The sequence below is a fragment of the Dendrobates tinctorius genome, unplaced genomic scaffold, assembly GCF_039654945.1.
Source record: "Dendrobates tinctorius isolate UK_male_01 unplaced genomic scaffold, ASM3965494v1 ptg000011l, whole genome shotgun sequence".
In the NCBI taxonomy this organism is placed as follows: Eukaryota; Metazoa; Chordata; class Amphibia; order Anura; family Dendrobatidae; genus Dendrobates; species Dendrobates tinctorius.
Genome location: NW_027361679.1, coordinates 88,805,172 through 88,826,391, shown reverse-complemented (window position 1 = coordinate 88,826,391; position 21,220 = coordinate 88,805,172). Strand labels below are relative to the sequence as shown.

General features: G+C 45.5%; 1 protein-coding gene across 5 annotated transcripts in view; it reads left to right on the top strand.

Moving 5' to 3' along the window:
* The window catches only part of LOC141048660 (la-related protein 6-like), a 124,876-nt gene extending 109,952 nt beyond the window's left edge, over nucleotides 1-14,924 (top strand). For all 5 annotated transcript variants that reach the window (XM_073544457.1, XM_073544466.1, XM_073544485.1 and 2 more), the window contains one exon: nucleotides 13,394-14,924. In XM_073544457.1, coding sequence (XP_073400558.1) covers nucleotides 13,394-14,446 — 1,053 coding nt within the window. In that variant the 3' untranslated portion in view covers nucleotides 14,447-14,924. The remainder of the gene's footprint in view (nucleotides 1-13,393) is intronic.
* The last annotated feature ends 6,296 nt before the right edge of the window (nucleotides 14,925-21,220 follow it).

The window sequence follows — 21,220 nt, the reverse complement described above, 5'->3', positions numbered from 1 at the left end:
CAAACAATGACAGTTCTCCGGTCGGGGGCCGACTCTCGAACTTCATAGATCAATGGCAGTCCATAACCTCGAAACAATGGGTTCTTCACACCATTCGCGACGGACTGAGATTGGAATTCGAGAGTACTCCCCCTCAATGCCTGAGAATAACCTCCCTACGGGCGCACCTCCAAAGATCCTTGCTGTAAGACAAAAAAACACTTCTGCAAGCAAGAGCGATCTACCCATTTCCACAACAGGAGATATGCAGAGGCCACTACTCTCGCCTCTTCCTAATTGTAAAACCCTCAGGGAAGCACAGGGTTATAATAAACTTAAAGCCCTTGCACCAAGTGGTGAAGTACAGGCGATTCAAGATGGAGTCGGTCAAGTCAGCAATCCCCCTCATAGGACAAAATTGGGTGATGGCCACAATAGACCTGAGGGACGCTTACTATAACGTCCCGATTCATCCAGACCACAGGAGATTCCTCAGGTTTGCGGTGTCCCAGGGCCCCCAGGTCAACCACTACAAGTTCAACATCCTGCCGTTTGGGGTGTCATCAGCCCCTCGAGTGTTTACCAAGGTGATGGCAGAGGCAATGATCTTCATTCGCCAGCAGGGTATCTGCATTGTCCCATACCTAGACGACCTTCTAATAATAGCTCCATCCATATCTCGCCTGAACCAGGACGTAGAGAAATCTCTGGAGATTTTACAGTCCTTTGGGCTGGATTCCCAACCTGGAGAAATCAGACCGTCATCCCTCTGCAAGGAAAAAGTTCTTGGGGATGCTCCTGGACTCAGAAAAGCGAACATCTTTTCTACCCAGGGAACGACAAGTCGACCTTGTTCAGAGAGTCTCCAAGTTCAGAGACCAGAGGGCACCAACCCTGAGAGACTCAATGTCCATCCTAGGTTCGCTTACAGCATGCGTCCAAGCCGTCTCCTGGGCTCAAGCACATACTCGGATCCTTCAGTCCTATGTACTCCGGTGTTCGAAGAAATATCAGAATACACTGACCAAGAGAACCCCTCTTCCCGGTCATGTGAAGACATCCCTCCTATGGTAGCTGAACTACCAGAATCTCCAGCGGGGTGTCAGCTGGGATCAGCTCCCCCTGAAAATCATCACCACAGACACCAGTCAGAGAGGCTGGGGTGCTATAGTGGAGAAATCACACTTCCAGGGGATATGGCCCCCAGACGTCAGAGACAACTCCTCAAATGTGAGAGAACTGAAAGCTGTAGAAGAAGCGCTGAAGGCAGCGTCAACCCTTGTCCAAAATCATCATGTACATATCTGCTCAGACAAGTGTCCTACATCCGTCACCAAGGAGGCACATAATTCTTCAACCTAAAATTGGTGGCTGCAAGAATTTTTTCTTGGGCAGAGAAACATCTGCTGTCCATATCAGCAGTACATCTAAGGGCATTGGACAACGCGAAGGATGTTCATCCCGGGGAATGGAGCCTAAACCAAACAGTCTTTTGTCTCTGATGTCAAGGTGGGGAAATCCTGATGTGGACCTTTTTGCCAGCGGTCAAAACGTGAAGGTGGAAACGTTTTTTTTCCCCTCAGTCTCACCGACAGAGCGTGGGAGTAGATGCCTTCTCCCATCCGTGGCAGCTCGATCTGGCTTACGCCTTCCCTCCGATTCCCATGATAGCTAGAACACTGCAGAAGATACGGGCAGAGCAAGTACCTACAATCCTAGTGGCTCCCTTGTGGCCAGGGAGAAGTTGGTACGGAGCCCTACGAAACATGGCTCAGGAAGGTCCGATACTTCACCAGGGCCCTCTACTGCACCCAGACCCGCACAAGATGAACCTTGCGGCCTGGCTACTGAAGCTGTAATTCTAAAGGCTAAAAGGCCTATCCGAAAAAGTAATCCAAACTCTACAGAAGAGTAGAAAACCAGTGACTAACGCCATTTACGGGAAGGTTTGGAAGAAGTTCTCATCTTGGTGTTCCCCAAATGCTCCAGATCCTTTCCATCCTAATATGGCACAGATCTTAGAGTTTCTTCAAGACAGCCTAGATCTGGGGCTCACACCTAGTACTTTAAAGGTTCAGGTGTCAGTGGATTGCCCTCCCAGGGCTGTGGGGTACTCGGTACCGGGCCGGTGTCAGCGGGATGTGTCACAGCAGCGGTGACCCGGTCCGTGGCCCTGGGCGCCCAAGTAATGGGGGAATGTAATGGTGGAATGTAGTTAGATGAATAGTTCGTGACGCCACCTGTGGTGTTCGGCAAGTGAGGTGTTAAGCCGACGCTGCTTGCAGATCCTCTGGGGCTGGTGGTGTGTGGCAGCCAAGATGGTGAAGCTCCCCACAGGTGGAGCTGTAGCCCCAGGGCAGTGTAGGTGTAATGGATGAGGAGTGGCGAAGGCCGTGTAGTAGTTGGTACCCAGATGTAGTGGTGCTGAGGGTGTAGGCACAATAATGAATGGAGGACACCGGGGCTTGCAGTTCCAAAGCTTTACTCACAGTCTGTAGTGCACACAGGTGCCTGCCTCCGGGCCGTGTCCTGCGGGTCAGAGATTCAGTCAACCTCCAGGCAAGATGGTAGGCTCCCCTCCAACACTCTGCCAACATGTACCTTTCTGAACGTCTCCTCTATAGTACCTTAAAGTGTGAAGATCTCCTAGTACTGAGTTACACTGGAGTTCCTCTCATCAGATGTTCCCAAGAACTCTACTTGTACGGCAGACAGCTGTAGCCTGCTTCGGGGACTCCCTTCTCCCGAGTCCCAGCTCTCTATCCAAATGCTGTTGTGCCCCAAGTCTTAGATGGGAGTAGTGCATTTACAGCCTACTACTCCACCGGTGTCTGCTGCAGAACCATAAGTGTCCATACAACCTCGGGGACCGGGCCCTGGCCTTGCGCTTAGAACCTATAGGCAGGGTGCTTCCTTCCAACCCACGTCCTCTCTGTTCTATTCTCCTTCGTTCCTTCTTTCCTTTCCCGTGCCAGCTGGCTCAGGTCACTGAGGCAGCTGCACCACTCCTTCCTCTATGCCTTCTTCCAGGGATCCCCACTCCTCTCCGAGTGGCTCTCCTCCTCAGACTTCCCTCATGGACTCCCCTAAGGGACTGCTCTCGCAGACTGACCTACTGTCAGACTGACTTGTAATTCTAAACCTTCGCGGTCTTTTATGTGTTCTAACTCCACCCACCTCCCAGCACGTCCAGTGTTCCAAGCAGGGAACCACCAAAGGTGCTCTCCTACTCTAAGCACTGAGCCGCAATGTGGTTGTGCAGAACTACCCTGGTGTGTGGGGTGTGAGTGTTGGAGCATGGAAAGGAGTTCCCACCTTACCTGGATGGTGGGGCACCACACCTCAGGAGAAGGTGCAGTACCTCTGTGGCGACTGAGCCTCAGGGGCGCCACATCTGCCCTTAGTTCATTCTACAACCAAGATATGGCAAGCCATCGATGGATGAAGCAATTCATAACCTCAGCATCTAGGATCCATCCCAGACTCCGTAGTCAGGTCCCCCCCCCCCTGGAACTTGAACCTAGTTCTCGGGCTTGACCAGGGAGCCGTTTGAACCAGTGTCTTCCACGACTCTGAAAAACTTAACGCTAAAAACTGTGTTCCTGGTAGTAATTACCACCGCAAGGCGCATAGGAGAATTGCAGGCCCTTTCAATACAGGAGCCATACTTAACCATCATGGAGGATAGCATCATCCTGAAGTTAGATCCCTCCTTTATGCCTAAAGTGGTCTCGAACTTTCATAGGTTCCAGGACATTGTATTGCCTCCCTTCTGTCCAAACCCCTCCAACACAAAGGAAGAAGTGTTTTACACCCTCGACGTCCATAGAGTAGTTCTCTTCTACCTCCAGCAGACGGAGAGTTGGACGATTGACCAGAATTTATTCATTCAAATTTCCTGTCAGAATAAAGGCAAAAAGGCAGCAAAAAATACAATCGCGAATTGTATCAAGCAAGCTATCAGCCTCGCCTACTCATCACAGAACGTTCCCCCTCCTACATCTTTGAAAGCCCACTCTACTTGTTCAGTATCAACATCGTGGGCAGAAAGAGGGAACGCATCTTCTGAGCAGATACGCGGAGCCGCCACCTGGTCGTCTGTACATACATTCACCAGACATTATAGACTAAATTTTAACAGGGATTTAACGTTTGGCAGTTGTATTCTGCAGGCTGTTGTCCCTCCCTAAGAAATTAGTTGTTGGTATTCCTCAGATATGGCTGTCGTGGAAGGTGACTAGAGAAACTAGAATTAGTCTTACCGGTAATTTTGTTTCTAGGAACCTTCCACAACAGCACTAATTTACTAATTTAAGCACTCCCTATCTGATACTCTACTGGATGCTACCTGCACTTTGGTGGTAACTATGCATACTAGTGTGTACAGAAAAAACACTGAAGGTAGTAGGAAGGGGAGGGTTATTTAACCTCTTATGCATTTCCTGTCCCCCATTAGGGCAGGGAGACATACTCCGATATGGCTGTCGTGGAAGGTTCCAAGAAACCGAATTATCGGTAAGACTAGTTCTATTTTTACCCCAGTCCTCTACAGTCCAGTCCCTGTACTTCCTGCAGAATGTCAGTATGTCCTTGATGATTTTTCTGGGAGAGAAGTGGCTTTTTGAGGCACCAAAAAAATCACTACTTTAGCATTTTGATTCTTCTTTCTCTTTTGCAGCGTTTACGAATTAAGAGAATTCCATATTTTAAAAAATCAGGCTTTTATGAATTCTGCAGTATCAAATATTTGGGTTTTTTTTCATTATGGAGGAAAAGTGGGGTGATTTGAAGTTTTTATGTTTTGTTTTTAACATTTTTTTAGTCACCTTAAGGCTGTGTGCCCACAATGCGATTTTTAAGCGTTTTTGCAGCGATTTTCGGTGCGAAAACGTTTAAAAGTCGTGTACAGAACTCACCCCATGCATTCCTATGGCATTCTGCACATGCTGTGCTAATGCTGCGCTTTTTTCCGCGGCGGAATCGCAACGCGGAAAAAATCGCCGCATGCTCATTCTTTTGTGCGGAATCGCAAAGAATTGCCTCGTTTCGGCACCCATAGGAATGCATGAGAATCGCTTACTTTTCACATATGGCTATGCCCACCATGTGCGAAGTTAAGCGTCTCATGTGCGGTTGGTACCCACGGTGTGGAGGAGAGGAGACTGTCCTCCAGGCCCTGGGTACCATATCCCTGTAAAAAAAAAGAATAAAAAATCGGGGTATATTTACCTTCCGGTGTCACGCGCAGCCTTCCCGGCCTCAGCGTTCCCAGTAATGCCTTGTGGCAAGGTCATGTGATGACATAGTCTCGCGTGACTCTAGCGGTCTCGCTAGATCACTATAGCAACGCAAGACCAACATCATCACAGGTCTCGCAAGGCATCGCTGGGAACGGGAGCATTGCTGAGACAGCGCGGGACGTCGGAAGGTAAATATACCCCAATTTTTTTTATTTTTATTTATCATTTTTAACATTCTATCTTTTACTATTGACGCCGCATAGGCGGCCTCAGTAGTTAAAATCTGGTCACACTCGTCAAACACTATGTTTGACGAGTGTGACCAACCTGTCAATCACTTTCCAAGCGATGCTTCAAATCGCTTGGAAAGTGCTTGAATATCGCACACGAAAATCGCGGTGAAATCGCGTGGAAAAAAACGCACGATTTCTGGGAAGGAAATCCGGTTTTCAGTGTCCGGATTTAAACGCTACATGGGCACATAGCCTTAGAGTTGAACCTCCTAACTTGAGTTGATTGTTTGACCGTGTATACTGCAATTCCGCAGAATATAATGAAAATCTCGGCTTGTGATGGGACTCGGCTTACCATTGAGGATTACAGCGGCTGGGAGCGTCGGCAAAACCCTGGCTTTCATAGTAACCTACTGTCCCCCCGCAATTGCATCGCAGGGAGCCAGTGAATTACAGGCAGATGCGTGATTTTCTTTTACATACTGCTGTCAGTAGCTGACTTAGGATTAACAGCCATAGTCGGAACTTTGCTCCAGTTGTGGCTGTTTAAAGACCCCTTCCCAAAGCATGAATATGTCCTTTTGCGGGAAGGGGTTAATTTTATCATGAGAAGGATTGACCGTGCAATGTTTTGCAATTCATCTGATCACTCTCTGTAACAATCTGGAGCAGTGTTTTCCAAACCCTATCTTTATGCCCTTCAATATATCATGTTTTCAGGATTTCCTTACATTGCACAGGTAAGAAAACCTGTGGCAGTTTGATGCCTTTTAAAGAAGTTGTCTGCTACTTGGACAACTTCTCATACTCCTCGCTTGGCCACCACAAAATAATAAACCTTATACTTTCCTCCCATGCCAGCGCCGTTCCCACGGTCTCGGCTGTCGCTCTCCCTGCGGTTCTCATGTGGTGTTGTGACGCGAGACGCCGACACCCAATTATGGCTGGAGTCGCTGCCTTTGGACAAATCCAAAATCAAGTCTGAGAGCAGTTGCAGCTGGACTTCCTTCTGATGATCCATTTGTTTGAAGGCGGGGACAGTGACGCCAGTGCTGATTTGGTGTCACAACACGGCACGAGAGCGACTGCCGACACCGCGGGAACGGCATCGGCACGGGAGGAGAGCATATAAGCTTTATTATTTTATGGGGACAAACCTTTTGATCAAGAAGGGGTTGTCCTAGCAGTGGATCACTCCTTTTAAAAATAATTCCATCACCTGTGCAATACATTTTGGGGGCCATTAGGACTGTAGTTTTGGAAACGCTGATCTAGAGTTAATGCAAATTGCTATAAAAATGAAGCCGCATATGGGTCGCCCTCCCAGGGCCGTGGGGTACTCTGTACCGGGCCGGTATCAGTGGGATGTGTCACAGCAGCAGTGACCCGGACCGTGGCCCTGGGTGCCCAAGTAATGGGGAAATGTGAATGGTGGAATGTAGTTAGATGGAATAGTTCGTGACGCCACCTATGGTGTTCGGCAAGTGAGATGTTAGGCCGACGCTGCTTGCAGATCCTCTGGGGCTGGTGATGGGTTGCAGCCAAGATGGTGAAGCTCCCCACAGGTGGAGCTGTAGCCCCAGGGCAGTGTAGATGTAGGGGAAGAGGAGAGGCGCAGGCGGTGTAGAAGCTGGTACCCAGATGTAGCAGTGCTGGGTGTGTTGGTGCAAGAATCATTGGAAGACACCAGGGCTTGTAGTTCCAAAGCTTTACTCAGTCTGTAGTGCACACAGGTGCCGGCCTCTGTGTCATGTCCTCCAGGTCAGAGACTCCGCCAACCTCCAGGCAAGATGGAATGCTTCCTTCCAAAGCTCCGACAACATGTGCCTTTCTGAACGTCTCCTCTTATAGCGCCTTTTAGTGTGAAGATCTCCTAATACTGAGTTACACTGGAGTTCCTCCTGTCAGATGATCCCAAGAACTCTCCTTGTACGGCAGACAGCTGTAGCCTGCTTCGGGAACTCCTTACTCCTGAGTCCCGGCTCTCTATCCGTGTTGCTGTTGTGCCCACAAGTCTTAGATGGGCGTAGTGCATTTACAGCCCACTACTCCACCGGTGTCTGCTGCAGAACCATTATTGTCCATACACCCTCGGGGACTGGGCCCCGGCCTTGCGCTTAGAACTTCTAGGCAGGGTTCTTCCTCTAACCCACGTCCTCTGTGTTCTCTTATTCTCCTACGTTCCGTACTTGTCTTTCTTTCCTATGGAAGCTCAGGCTTCAGTTCAATGTCTTTCTCCTTCTTTCCTTTCCTGTGCCAGCAGACCCGGGTCAAACAGGTCTGCTGCAGCACTCCTTCCTCCATCCCTCTCTCAGGGATCTTCTTTCCTCACTCCTCTCTGAGTGACTTACTGACTGACTACTGACCTCAATCCTAAACCTTCCCACTCTTTTATGTATTCTCAACGCCACCCACCTCCCAGCACGTTTCGTGTTCCAAGCAGGGAGCCACCAAAGGTGCTCTGCTACACACTAAGCAAGAGCCGCAATGTGGCTTTGCTTAACTACCCTGTTGTGTGCGGTGTGAGTGTTGGAGCGTGGTCAGGAGTTCCCACGTTACCTGGATGGTGGGGCACCACACCTTAGGAAAAGGTGCAGTACCTCTGTGGTGACTGAGCCTCAGGGGCGCCACACATACATATGTGAAAACCAAAATTTGTCAGTCTCAAAACTTTAGGCCATGATTGTATGTAAATAGATTGTTGCAGTTTTATCTGCTGCCAGCGTGTTTTTTTTTTTTTTTTTTTTTTTCAGAAACATTGGATAACAAACAATACTAAGTCATTAGAATTATAAGGGATATGCCTGCAGCCCATAATGCAAACATAAAAACATAAAGAGCATTCACAGTGAATTGTGAAATGATGCAGTTCCCACAAACTTTGCAGCTTTCTGCCTATGCAGTGTGTAGACCAAAAACTGTCAGTCTTGTAAGCAGAACATGAATAGGGAAGATTAAATGGCAGCACTAGTCCTCTGTCATATCATGCTTATATTTGTTTTATCAAAACTACAGCAAGCAGTCCAGTAAATGCCAGTACTGGAATCGGGGTCTATGTCCCTACTTTATGATGCACTCAGATGAGATGGCAAAAACCTGGTGACACATTCTCTTTAACAAAACTATAAGATGGAATTTTCTTTAAAGTTTTTCCTGATATTCCCTGTCCAATCCTCCACCTAACATTAATTTAAACCCTTAATCGGGGAGTATCTCAAGCAAATCTTTGCCATTTGCTCCCCTTTTAAGTATCCATATTAAAACCCAGTAATAGCATTGATGCAATATGAAAAATCGTGATAGAAAAAAATACAGAAGTACATTTGTGGAATTAAAATGAGCATTTATAAATTAGTACTATGACGAATTTAAAACAGGCAGAGGAGCACTTCGAGGAGTGCTTAAAGGGGTTGTCCATCATATTTACTCTTTCGTTCTGCCCAAACCACAGACAATATAATAGTTGACTAATGGGTCTCTCTCGTGTTTCCATGGAGGGAGACAGAACTATAAGGCTACAGCCGATCAGTTGTGACTAGAGTTGAGCGATACCATCCGATACTTCAAAGTATCGTATCGGATGGTATCGGCCGATCTTTAAAAAAAGTATCGGTATCGCCGATTCCGATACCGGAAGTCCCATTCAAGTCTATGGGACTTCCGGTATCGGAATAAGAAAAACCCTTTCCTGCCCTTGTACAGCCTCTCTGGGGTCTGTACGGGCCTTTCGGGGGGCTGTGCCGGCCTGCCAGGGGGTCTGTGCAGGCTCCGGTGGTCTGTGCCGGCCTGCCGGTGGTCTGTGCAGGCTCCGGGGGGCTGTGCCGGCCTGCCGGGGGGCTGTGCCGGCCTGCCGGGGGGCTGTGCCGGCCTGCCGGGGGGCTGTGCCGGCCTGCCAGGGGGTCTGTGCAGGCTCCGGTGGTCTGTGCCGGCCTGCCGGGGGGCTGTGCCGGCCTGCCGGGGGGCTGTGCCGGCCTGCCGGGGGGCTGTGCCGGCCTGCCGGGGGGCTGTGCCGGCCTGCCGGTGGTCTGTGCAGGCTCCGGGGGTCTGTGCAGGCATCGTCCGATGGGACTACAAGTCCCATCGGGCGATGCCTGCTACCATGACAGTGATTGACACATTAGCCAATGATGGGACAGTAGTAGTCCCATCATCCGGCTAATGTGTTAAATGTAAAAAAAAAAAAAAAAAAAAAAATTACATGCTACATTCATACTACATACATGCTACATTCATACTACATACTACATACATGCTACATTCATACTACATACTACATACATACTACATATATACTACATGCATGCTACATATATACTACATGCATGCTACATACATACTACATATATACTACATGCATGCTACATACATACTACATGCTACATGCATGCTACATACTACATACATGCTACATATATACTACATACATACTACATATATACTACATGCATGCTACATATATACTACATGCATGCTACATACATACTACATATATACTACATGCATGCTACATACATACTACATGCTACATGCATGCTACATACATACTACATACATACTACATATATACTACATACATACCACATACATACTACATGCATGCTACATATATACTACATGCATGCTACATACATACTACATGCTACATGCATGCTACATACTACATACATACTACATATATACTACATATATACTACATACATACTACATGCATGCTACATATATACTACATGCATGCTACATACATACTACATATATACTACATGCATGCTACATACATACTACATGCTACATGCATGCTACATACATACTACATACATGCTACATATATACTACATACATACTACATATATACTACATACATACCACATACATACTACATGCATGCTACATATATACTACATACATACAATACATTCATACAATACATACATAGACATACAGTACATATAACATAGAGTAACATACTTACCAATACTTGTCACATTGTTCCCCGAAGCCATTGTCTTTCCGGAATAAATATTAACATAACAAACCACAAAAATACTCACCCACGATCCGAAGCAGTCCACGAGTGTGTCCCACGACGATCTTGGGTAGAGAACTGCAGCATCAGATGATGCTGCCGTTCTCTACGGGCTGCAGGAATCCAATGACGGAAGGTAGGTATCCTTCCGCACTGTATTCCTCCACCACTTAAAAAAAAAAAAGTCCCTAGTCTCACTTTATGCCATTGCTGTGTGGGAAATTCCCACACAGCAATGGCATAAAGTGAGACTAGGGACTTTTTTTTTTTTAAGTGGCGGAGGAATACAGTGCGGAAGGATACCTACCTTCCGTCATTGGATTCCTGCAGCCCGTAGAGAACGGCAGCATCATCTGATGCTGCAGTTCTCTACCCAAGATCGTCGTGGGACACACTCGTGGACTGCTTCGGATCGTGGGTGAGTATTTTTGTGGTTTGTTATGTTAATATTTATTCCGGAAAGACAATGGCTTCGGGGAACAATGTGACAAGTATTGGTAAGTATGTTACTCTATGTTATATGTACTGTATGTCTATGTATGTATTGTATGAATGTATTGTATGTATGTAGTATATATGTGGTATGTATGTAGCATGTAGTATGTATGTAGTATGTATGTAGCATGCATGTAGCATGTAGTATGTATGTAGCATGCATGTAGCATGTAGTATGTATGTAGCATGCATGTAGTATATATGTAGTATGTATGTAGCATGCATGTAGTATATATGTAGCATGTATGTAGTATGTATGTGGTATGTATGTAGCATGTAGTATATATGTAGCATGCATGTAGTATATATGTAGTATGTATGTAGCATGTATGTAGTATATATGTAGTATGTATGTAGTATATATGTAGCATGCATGTAGTATATATGTAGTATGTATGTAGTATATATGTAGCATGCATGTAGTATATATGTAGTATGTATGTAGTATATATGTAGCATGTATGTAGTATGTATGTAGCATGCATGTAGCATGTAGTATGTATGTAGCATGCATGTAGTATATATGTAGTATGTATGTAGCATGCATGTAGTATATATGTAGCATGTATGTAGTATGTATGTGGTATGTATGTAGCATGTAGTATATATGTAGCATGCATGTAGTATATATGTAGTATGTATGTAGTATGTATGTAGCATGTATGTAGTATATATGTAGTATGTATGTAGTATATATGTAGCATGCATGTAGTATATATGTAGTATGTATGTAGTATATATGTAGCATGCATGTAGTATATATGTAGTATGTATGTAGTATATATGTAGCATGCATGTAGTATATATGTAGTATGTATGTAGTATATATGTAGCATGTATGTAGTATGTATGTAGCATGCATGTAGCATGTAGTATGTATGTAGCATGCATGTAGTATATATGTAGTATGTATGTAGCATGCATGTAGTATATATGTAGCATGCATGTAGTATGTATGTGGTATGTATGTAGCATGTAGTATGTATGTAGTATGTATGTAGCATGCAGTATGTATGTAGTATGTATGTAGTATATATGTAGTATGTATGTAGCATGCATGTAGCATGTATGTAGCATGTATGTAGTATGTATGTAGTATGTATGTAGCATGTAGTATGTATGTAGTATTTTTTTTTTTTTTTTTTTTTTAACATTTAACACATTAGCCGGATGATGGGACTACTACTGTCCCATCATTGGCTAATGTGTCAATCACTGTCATGGTAGCAGGCATCGCCCGATGGGACTTGTAGTCCCATCGGACGATGCTTGCACAGACCCCCGGACATCAGCACAGCCCCCCGGCAGGCCGGCACAGCCCCCCGGCAGGCCGGTACAGACCCCCACAGGGTGCACAGCCCCCCGGCAGGCCGGCACAGCCCCCCGGCAGGCCGGCAGAGACCCCGGGCAGTCCACACAGCCCCCCGGCAGGCCGGCACAGCCCCCCGGCAGGCCGGCAGAGACCCCCGGAAGGCCCGAAATGACGGCGCATCATGATGCGCACACACCGCGCATCATGATGACGTCAGGCCGTCAATCAACTGAACTTCCGATTCCGATGCCGAATTCCGATATTGAAAAAATATCGGAAGTCGGTATCGGAATTCCGATACAGCAAGTATCGGCCGATACCCGATACTTGCGGTATCGGAATGCTCAACACTAGTTGTGACTCCTAGCTTTCATATGACAAACTCCAAAATGCCCACCAGAAGAGGAAACCGAGGTGACTGCAACAGAATTAGGGTGGTGGTGGTCTAGTAGTTTTTTTTCACATTTTTAATCACTGTGGGCTTCATTTAAAGTGTGTAAAAGTAGTTGGCAACCCTTTTTAAAACTGTTCATTGGAAAACCTAAAGTTAAATTCTAAAATTATCACTTGGCTATAAATTTGCAGTGTTTAATAGGACTTCTATAAATTCATATGCAGTGAGCGCTCAAAGAAATTGCTTGCTCTTCAGGGTCTGAAAAAAAAACATTGTACATTTTTTCTTAACCTATTTAGCTAAAATTACTGCTAATTTCCTACCTCTTATCTGTATGTAGGCTTCCTGACCCTCCCTTGACAGATGATCAGGTAGTTTAAATTTCGGCGCCGCCTTTCTATTCTATCCCAATCGAAAACACATGAATGCTTGGCCGAACGGAGCAATCATGTGGATGGAGAAGTCAGGAGAGTTGGTGGTTGGTCGAAAGTTTGCAAGTGTACGGCAAGCTTCATTAATCCTTTCATCGTCCTAAATAATATATTAAACTACTTGATTAAGAGCAAAGCCAGTATAAGCTAGGCTACTTTGTCATTTCTGAGGGCACCAATGTAGATAGAAGCCTGAATTTAGTTATCTCTCTTGGTATATCAACAAAATACGGCTAAATACAGTACACCACTATTTTTACGTTAATTGTATTTTATTTTTTTCCAGATTAAGTCTCTAACTCGAGACTGGAGGCAAACCTTGTATGCGCTTCAGTTTTCTGAATCCTTGGAGGTTAATGAGGAGGAAACTAAAGTTAGACGAAAAAAGCCAATTCCCGAGAGTCTTCTTGCACTTCCTCCCACCAAACAATTGTTGGCCTGGAATCTAGATAATGGAGAGAAAATTTTACCTCAAAACTTTTTGGAGACTGTTACATGTATGTTTGCTTCATATGGCACGATCATTTCAGTGCGCGTAATAAAACCTAATAAAGAGATGCCTTGCGACGTTAAAAAATATTTGTCTAAATACCCTGACCTTGCTACAAGAAGCTCTGCACTTGTAGAATATGAGACTCTAGAAGGTGCCAGGAGAGCATTAGATGCGTTCAACTCCAATCTGTGTAACACCAATTCCTTCAAGGTGATACCAGTAAGTGGGAGAGGATCATGCAAAAAAAATGGCATGAAGTCCAATGTAATTGAAAACTCTGATTTGCCTGATAAGAAGCTGGTAAAAAAGCATAGAGTTCTTAAAAAGTTTAGACATACTTTAGAGGAATCTACCTGCTATAACTCCTCAGAGTCTGATAGTGCTCCATCCTCACCAGTTTTTGGACCTCATTATCTTGTCCCTGTCAATTTTACGAATGCTGATGTTGCTTTTAAACCACAATTATTCAGCAGTCCTCGATCTTCTCCATCACTGGCACGAAAATGTTTTCCCCAACCATACCACAACCTTTCTCCCTTGGCCACAGATCTTGGAAACAGATTTCTTGCTAGCCCTGGAACAAGCCCAGAAGTTTGTCATAGGTTTCCAGAGAATGCTCATGACAGTGGCATTTACTCTTCCAGTCCATGGGTACAGAAACGAAAAGCTGCTGCTTACGATCTACATATGGAAAATACATTCCTTCCCTGCAATTCATTAGCTGGTAAAAAGAACTCAGTCTCACTTGGGCTTCCAAATGGGATACTTCGCCTTCCACATGGGCCAGATGGAAGCAAAGGGTTTCACAATAGTATTGGTAGAGGGAAACTTGTTCTAAGGCATTGATGCTTTTTCTTTTAAGGGCAACTGTTTAAAGATAAGAAAAAAAAAAACCTCTGACAATTATTGGTGAAATTGGTGCACACAGTCCCACTAGTCTAAACTTCTTAAGATTTTTTTTTTCTTATTAGAAATAGTTACCCTTCTTGTGATTTTTCTTGCTTGCTTTAGCCTGTTTTTTTATCACTTGGTTCACATTCAGTGACAAATAAATTGTGCAGCTTAAAAGCCTCACATGTACGGTAGTTGAGGTTTTAGTACTAATATTCGTTAATTCCATATCGCATAATAAACAAAATTGGACAAGGGTAGAAGCATGTAGGATACTAGCAATGCCTATTTCCAATGCTTGGACAAATCACAACTTGCCTTTATCTATGTTTTGTGATGTGTATCGGTGGGAAGTGTTTTTTTTCCCTACAAACATTTATATGTTGTAAATGAGTATATTGATCTAAAATAAATTTAAACTATTTTGCAAATATTTTTGAACTCTGCTCATGCTTTATCCAGACAGTATCTACCAGATCATATAACACTATTTTTTGCATACGGCAAACTACTTTTTATTTTCTTAGCTGGTCTGAAATGAAAAGCAAGCTTTATTGTAGCATTCAGTGGAATCTCAAGACATTTGCCTGCATGAGTGACCCTCTTCTTTGTATTGAGTTTATGTTTTAAGGAAAACAGGGTATTTGTACACCGACTGCTGCAAGTAATGGAGTACAGCTTTGGGTCATCTTTAGTAATCTCCGAAAATTGCTCTATTGTAATTTGTCATTTCAGAGCCCCATTCTCTGGATCAGTACTTTGCAAGCCGCAAATTTGCCACCTAACCTGTAATTATTCTTAACCCCTTTCTGACATCAGATGTAGTAATCTGTCTGTGACGTGGGTCTAGCTGAATAGGGATGGATTATTAAGTCTGCGCAATAGCCCACGCACACGGGTGGTGTTCTGGCAATCGCCGCTGGGTGTCAGCTGATTCTGACTCCTGGTACTAAGTTCCAGGAGGTGTCACGCACCACTCCCAGCACTTTAACTCCCGAAATGCTGAGATCAAACGAGATTGCAGTATTTTGGGAGCTGGCAGACGGCTGACAGCCCCTCTGCCTTTGGATCGGAGACACCGCAGCCTGACGCAGGATCCCGATCATTGCAATGGTGACCTGATGTCGTCATGATGACATCCGTGTCACCAGAGCTAGGAAACTTGCTGATCATGTGCAGTGCATCAACTTTCCCTGTCAGTGCAGAGCTGACTGGTTCTACAGCATCAGCCTGCAAAAAAGGAAAAAAGGTTAGTCCTATAGTGGGACAAAGTAAAAAGGTTTAAAAAAAATTCCTTTTTTTTTTTTTTTTCTTCTTCCCCATGACAGCACCACAGAGAGTGGGGATCTGCTCTTCAGGGACAAGAGCATCAGTTGGTTTCCTGTACCGGCCGGGGAACCTTCAGTTTGGCATACCTGAAGATAGAAGATCCAAGAAGAGGATGGTGTCCAAGCCCAGCCAGACCGGCACAGGCAGCGGGGAGGCCCCTGTAAGCAGCTGGTGCAGTGTCCTGAAGCCACCACCACTGGGACCGAGGGGTCTTACAGGGTGACTGGGGGTGGGGTGAGGTGGGGGGAGCGCAGCCGCCGCACCATAATCCGGTGCAGGACTTCTGGATGTCCAGCCTGCACATGCTTAGGGACAGAAGTCGCCCCCTGATGACGCAGCCAGGGGCCACATGAGGAAGATGAACCTTCGGAGTGAAACGGCTTCCCTTTTCTGACCACAATCTTCTGACATTATCTTCCCTCTTCTTTCCTAGTGTGCAACCCCCACTCCACAAACTCGCTCACCCTCTCAGAAATCTCAAACACCTCAATTTACAATCGCTCTCTGAGTCCCTCCTCCCTGTTACAGATATATCTTCACTTCATGACACAGATTCTGCTGCCAACTTTTATAACACTATAATAACAGCAGCACTTGCTTCGGCCACCCCCCTCACACATGGCAAAACTCGTACAATCAATAGGCAGGCCTGGCTGACCAGCCTCACCAAAGAACAGAGATGGGCTTAAGCAGAAGATTGATACGATCAGAGAAAGCTTTGGCCCGCAGCCTCAAATGCCCCTCTTAGCTGCTCAGCCCTGTTCCTCCAAAACCAACTTCTCCACCATGACAGAAGATCAGCTCTCCACCCTCCTATCAAGATCACACCTCACCACTTGCCAGCTTGACCCACTCCCGTCCCACCTCATGCCTAACCTCGCCACACTCTTCATCCCTACTTTAACACATCTCTTCAACCTCTCACTTACAAATGGTGTGTTCCCCTCATCTTCAAACATGTCTCGATCACACCCATCCTCAAAAATACCTCCCTTGACCCATCCTCTGTGTCTAGCTATCGCCCGATATCTCTTCTTCCTTATGCCTCAAAACTACTGGAACAGCATGTCCATCTTGAACTGTCCTCCCACCTCTCCTCCTGCTCCCTATTTGACCGCTTACAATGAGGCTTCTGACTGCAGCACTTAACTGAAACTACCCTTACTAAAGTCACCAATGACCTACTAACCACCAAGAGCAAGCGACACTACTCTGTCCTCCTTCTCCTGGACCTTTCTTCTGCCTTCGACACTGTGGACCATTCCCTCCTGCTACAGATTCTCTCATCTCTTGTGATCACAGGTTTGGCACTTTCCTGGATCTCATCATATCTAACAGATCGAACATTCACTGTCTCCCTCTCCAACACCACCTCCTCACCTGTCTGTCGGTGTTCCTCAAGGCTCAGTTCTAGGACCCCTACTCTTCTCCATCTACACCTTCGGCCTGGGAAAGCTCATAGAATCCCATGGGTTGCAGTATCATCTCTACACTGATGACACGCAGATCTACATATCTGGACCTGACCACCTCCTTACTTACCAAAATCCCACAATGTCTGTTTGCTATTTCAGCTTTCTTCTCTGCTCGCGTTCTAAAACTGAACATGGACAAAACAGAATTCATAACCTTTCCCCAATCTCTCTACCCCTCCACCAGACCTATCCATCAATGTGAATGGCTGCTCACTTTCCCCAGTCCCGCATGCTCGGTGCCTCGGGGTGATCCTTGACTCTGCACTCTTTCAAGCCACATATCCAAACCCTTGCCTTATCCTGCTGTCTCAAACTCAAAAATATTTCCCAGATCCGTGCATTCCTTTACCATGAAACCATAAAAACACTAGTGCATGCCCTTATCTCCTGCCTCGACTACTGCAACCTCCTACTTTCTGGTCTCCCCTCTAGCACTCTGGCACCACTCCAATCCATCCTGCACTCTGCTGCCCGACTAACCACCTGTCTTCCCGTTATTCCCCAGACTCTCCTCTCTGCCAAGCCCTTCATTGGCTTCCTATCGTCCAGAGGCTCCAGTTCAAAACCCTAACTATGACATACAAAGCCATCCACAACCTGTCTCCTCCATACATCTGTGACATTGTCTCCTGGTACTTACCCACACGCAACCTTTGATCCTCTCAAGATCTCCTTCTCTACTCTCCTATTATCTCTTCTTCCCACAACCACATACAAGACTTCTCCCTTGCTTCCTCCATACTCTGGAACTCTCTACCCCAGCACATAAGACTCTCACCTACGATGGAAACCTTCAAAAAAGAACCTGAAGACCCACCTCTTCCGACAAGCCTACAACCTGCAGTGATCCTCAGTCTACTGAACCGCCGCACGACCAGCTCTACCCTTTCCTAGTGTAACCTCACCCATCCCATGTAGACTGTGAAGCCTTGCGGGCAAGGCCCTCTCTCCTTCTGTACTTGTGTGTGTCTTTTATTGCTCATGTTTATTGTACTTGTCTATATTTGCCCCTTTTCACATGTAAAGCGCTATGGAATAAATGGCGCTATAAAAATGTATAATAATAAAGTAGTACAGAGGATGCCGGGCGACTGATTCAAATTGAGGGAGTGAGGTGAGACGCTCCCTACACCCGGCGGTCCCCTGAGTTCCAAATCTTGCCCTGGGACCCAACGGACTCTAGTTACGCTGCTGGGTGTCAAGACAGCTGCACGATGGACACCAGACTGCTTGCTGAATAACTGATATGAGGAAGAAGGATGTCTAAACATTATCTAGAACTAACATGACATTTTAGTGAATGAGAAAAATATTTGGATTAACCAAACATGTTTTATTTAATCCTAGACAATTGTTTGCAGGCATATTTAAATCCTGCAAAAACTATGCAACAAATTACAAACCGTACAAGTAACCTGACATGTTTCCAAAATTACATTTAGTGACCTTGGGAAAATCCTTTAGCAAGATAAACATTGCAGCCTCTAGCAAATCCATTCTGCAATTTCTCTAATTCAGCCTTGCCTTTTGCCTGGTATGTGCTGCTGTGGTCCAGACAAGGCCAGTAAAGTTTTCCCAGAAGTCTTTGCTAGATATTGCGCAAAAAGTCCTTGAGCAATGGTTCTTATCAATGCTTTGTCAAAAGGACCACTACTTGGACCACTCAGCTTCATTTAGTCCAATCAGTGAGATTACACAGGAAGCTCCCCAGGGAAGTTTCTAATTTAATAGGTCTCTTCTATGTTGACTTAATGTGTTGTAAAAGATCAATGCAATATTGGAAAAGGAAGTGATGTGGAGACTCGTAGTAGGAGGCAGCCAAGATTAATTCAACCAAGTTAACAGTTTGTGAGAGCTGTTGAGAAGCATTGGCTAATAACTCCACATTATGGGCTATATCAATTTTTTGTTTGCGTCAGGATATTGATAATTGTGACCAGTTAAGCATGACATAATTAGGGCATGGACTTTAAGCTAAAATGTGTCCAGAGTAACGTAGAAAAATTCTGTTAGGGCTCAGGCCACAATATTAAATTTAGGCTAGGGCTACATGGCAAGACAGAGATTGCGTGGCCAAAGTTCTCTCTGAGTAGCTGTTACATCATGGTGTCATACAAGTAAATGGTGTTGCATTGTGATGACTAAAGTACTCAGGGGGCTGGCTGGCACTTTTCAGTCTGGGGGGCAATCACAAGGCAGTGGCCCTCGAGTTGCGGTGGCCCACTTTTGGCATGCTTATCTCTGGCCATTGCATTTAAAGTAGCAGAGAGAACAGGCTTTAAAAACAGGCTGGCACATAGATATAGGAACAGAATGGAGCTTGTTGCATAGATTTGGGGGCAGAACCAAGTTTACTGCCTACATAGATACTGCAACAGAAGAAAGCTGACTACATAGACATGAGAATGGAACCAAGATTTCTACATAGATAGAGGAACTGAAAGGAGCTTCCTAAACATAGGCAGACCCTGGTGGATTCAAACAGTTTAAAAAAAAAAAAAAAAAAAAAAAAAAAATTGGGGTTCAGGTACCAGAACAGTACCTAAACCTGAACTTGGACCCCACTCACTTGAATGGGGGGCCAGAACATCCAGTGTTTGCCATGCTGTCATGTGCATGACAGCGCGGCAAACACTGTTTCTGATCGACGGGAAAATCATTACCGGCGGTAAAATCTTTTTTTGCCGGTCAAACAACCGTTGTCCCCAGCTATCATAACAACATGAGCCTGCAGCTATGACCGGAGGTATAAAGTTTACCCCTGGTCACTGGTGACGGGTGATGGGACTACTGCTCTCATCAGCCGACGTCTGCTGCTGCTAATAACAGCTAGAGCAGGCAGCGATCTAAATAAATAATTTAAAAATAAAGGTGTGGATTCTCCTGTATTTTTTTATAACCATGGACATTGGCCCCCCCAGCCTAAAAATACCAGCTCGCAGCCATCCAGAAAGGACACATCTACTAGATATGCCAATTCTGACACTTTGCCTGGCTCTTCCCACTTGCCCACACACAGCAAGAATAAAGTCCTTTAACACTTGAAATAGATCACTCTGTTTGTAATGACTCTATATAATGAGTTTCACTTTTTGTATTGAAGAACTGAAATAAATTAACTTTTTGATGTTCTAATTTAGAGAGAAGCACTTGTCTGGAGACACGGGGGGGTCGGCAGGCGCCCCGGGTCCGCTAGTCGGAACCGCATGGTCCAGGGATCACCCCGCTGAACGCCGGCTCTCCCTTTAACGTGGGGATAACGCTACTCAGACAACACTGGGTGATGGTAAAACATTGTGGCAAAGCTTTATTGAACCACAAAACAGTCACATAACACACAGAACAGTCCCAGCACAGTACCCAAGATGGTGCACATTAGAGTCTCGCCCTTCCGCTGACCCGCCGGGATAATAGCAGATGTTACATCAGAACTCCCAGGGTCGGCTACTCCACCTGTGGTACACACACAGAGAAGAGGTAATGACAAGCATAGGAAAATGACAGTCCACTGAGTCCATACAAGATACAGGGCCAGTTGACAAGAGAGTCACAACCTGGCTTATCCGAATATCTCCATGGATCCCGGCGACCTGCGCGTTCCAACCCTGACTTTCTCCAACCGTATCCATGGTCCAGCAATGGTCAATGGAGCAGATCTGTATTCTTCCAAACGGAGCCGAAAACTCCTGTAGAATGATAGATCCGTGTCCCTCGTGATGGCGCCATGATGAATTGGCAGCTGTCCTGTCTCTGGTCCTTTGGATGTATATGTCTTGGCAGAATCTCTGGCTGCCACTTTCTCTGTCTTTCTGTCTCTGAGTCTCTTTATACTTGAGGCATGTAATCCATTTTAGATTTAACAAGTGTCCTTCAGTCCAGCCTCACAGATAAGGGAAAGAATGGTAACATAGTAACATAGTAATTA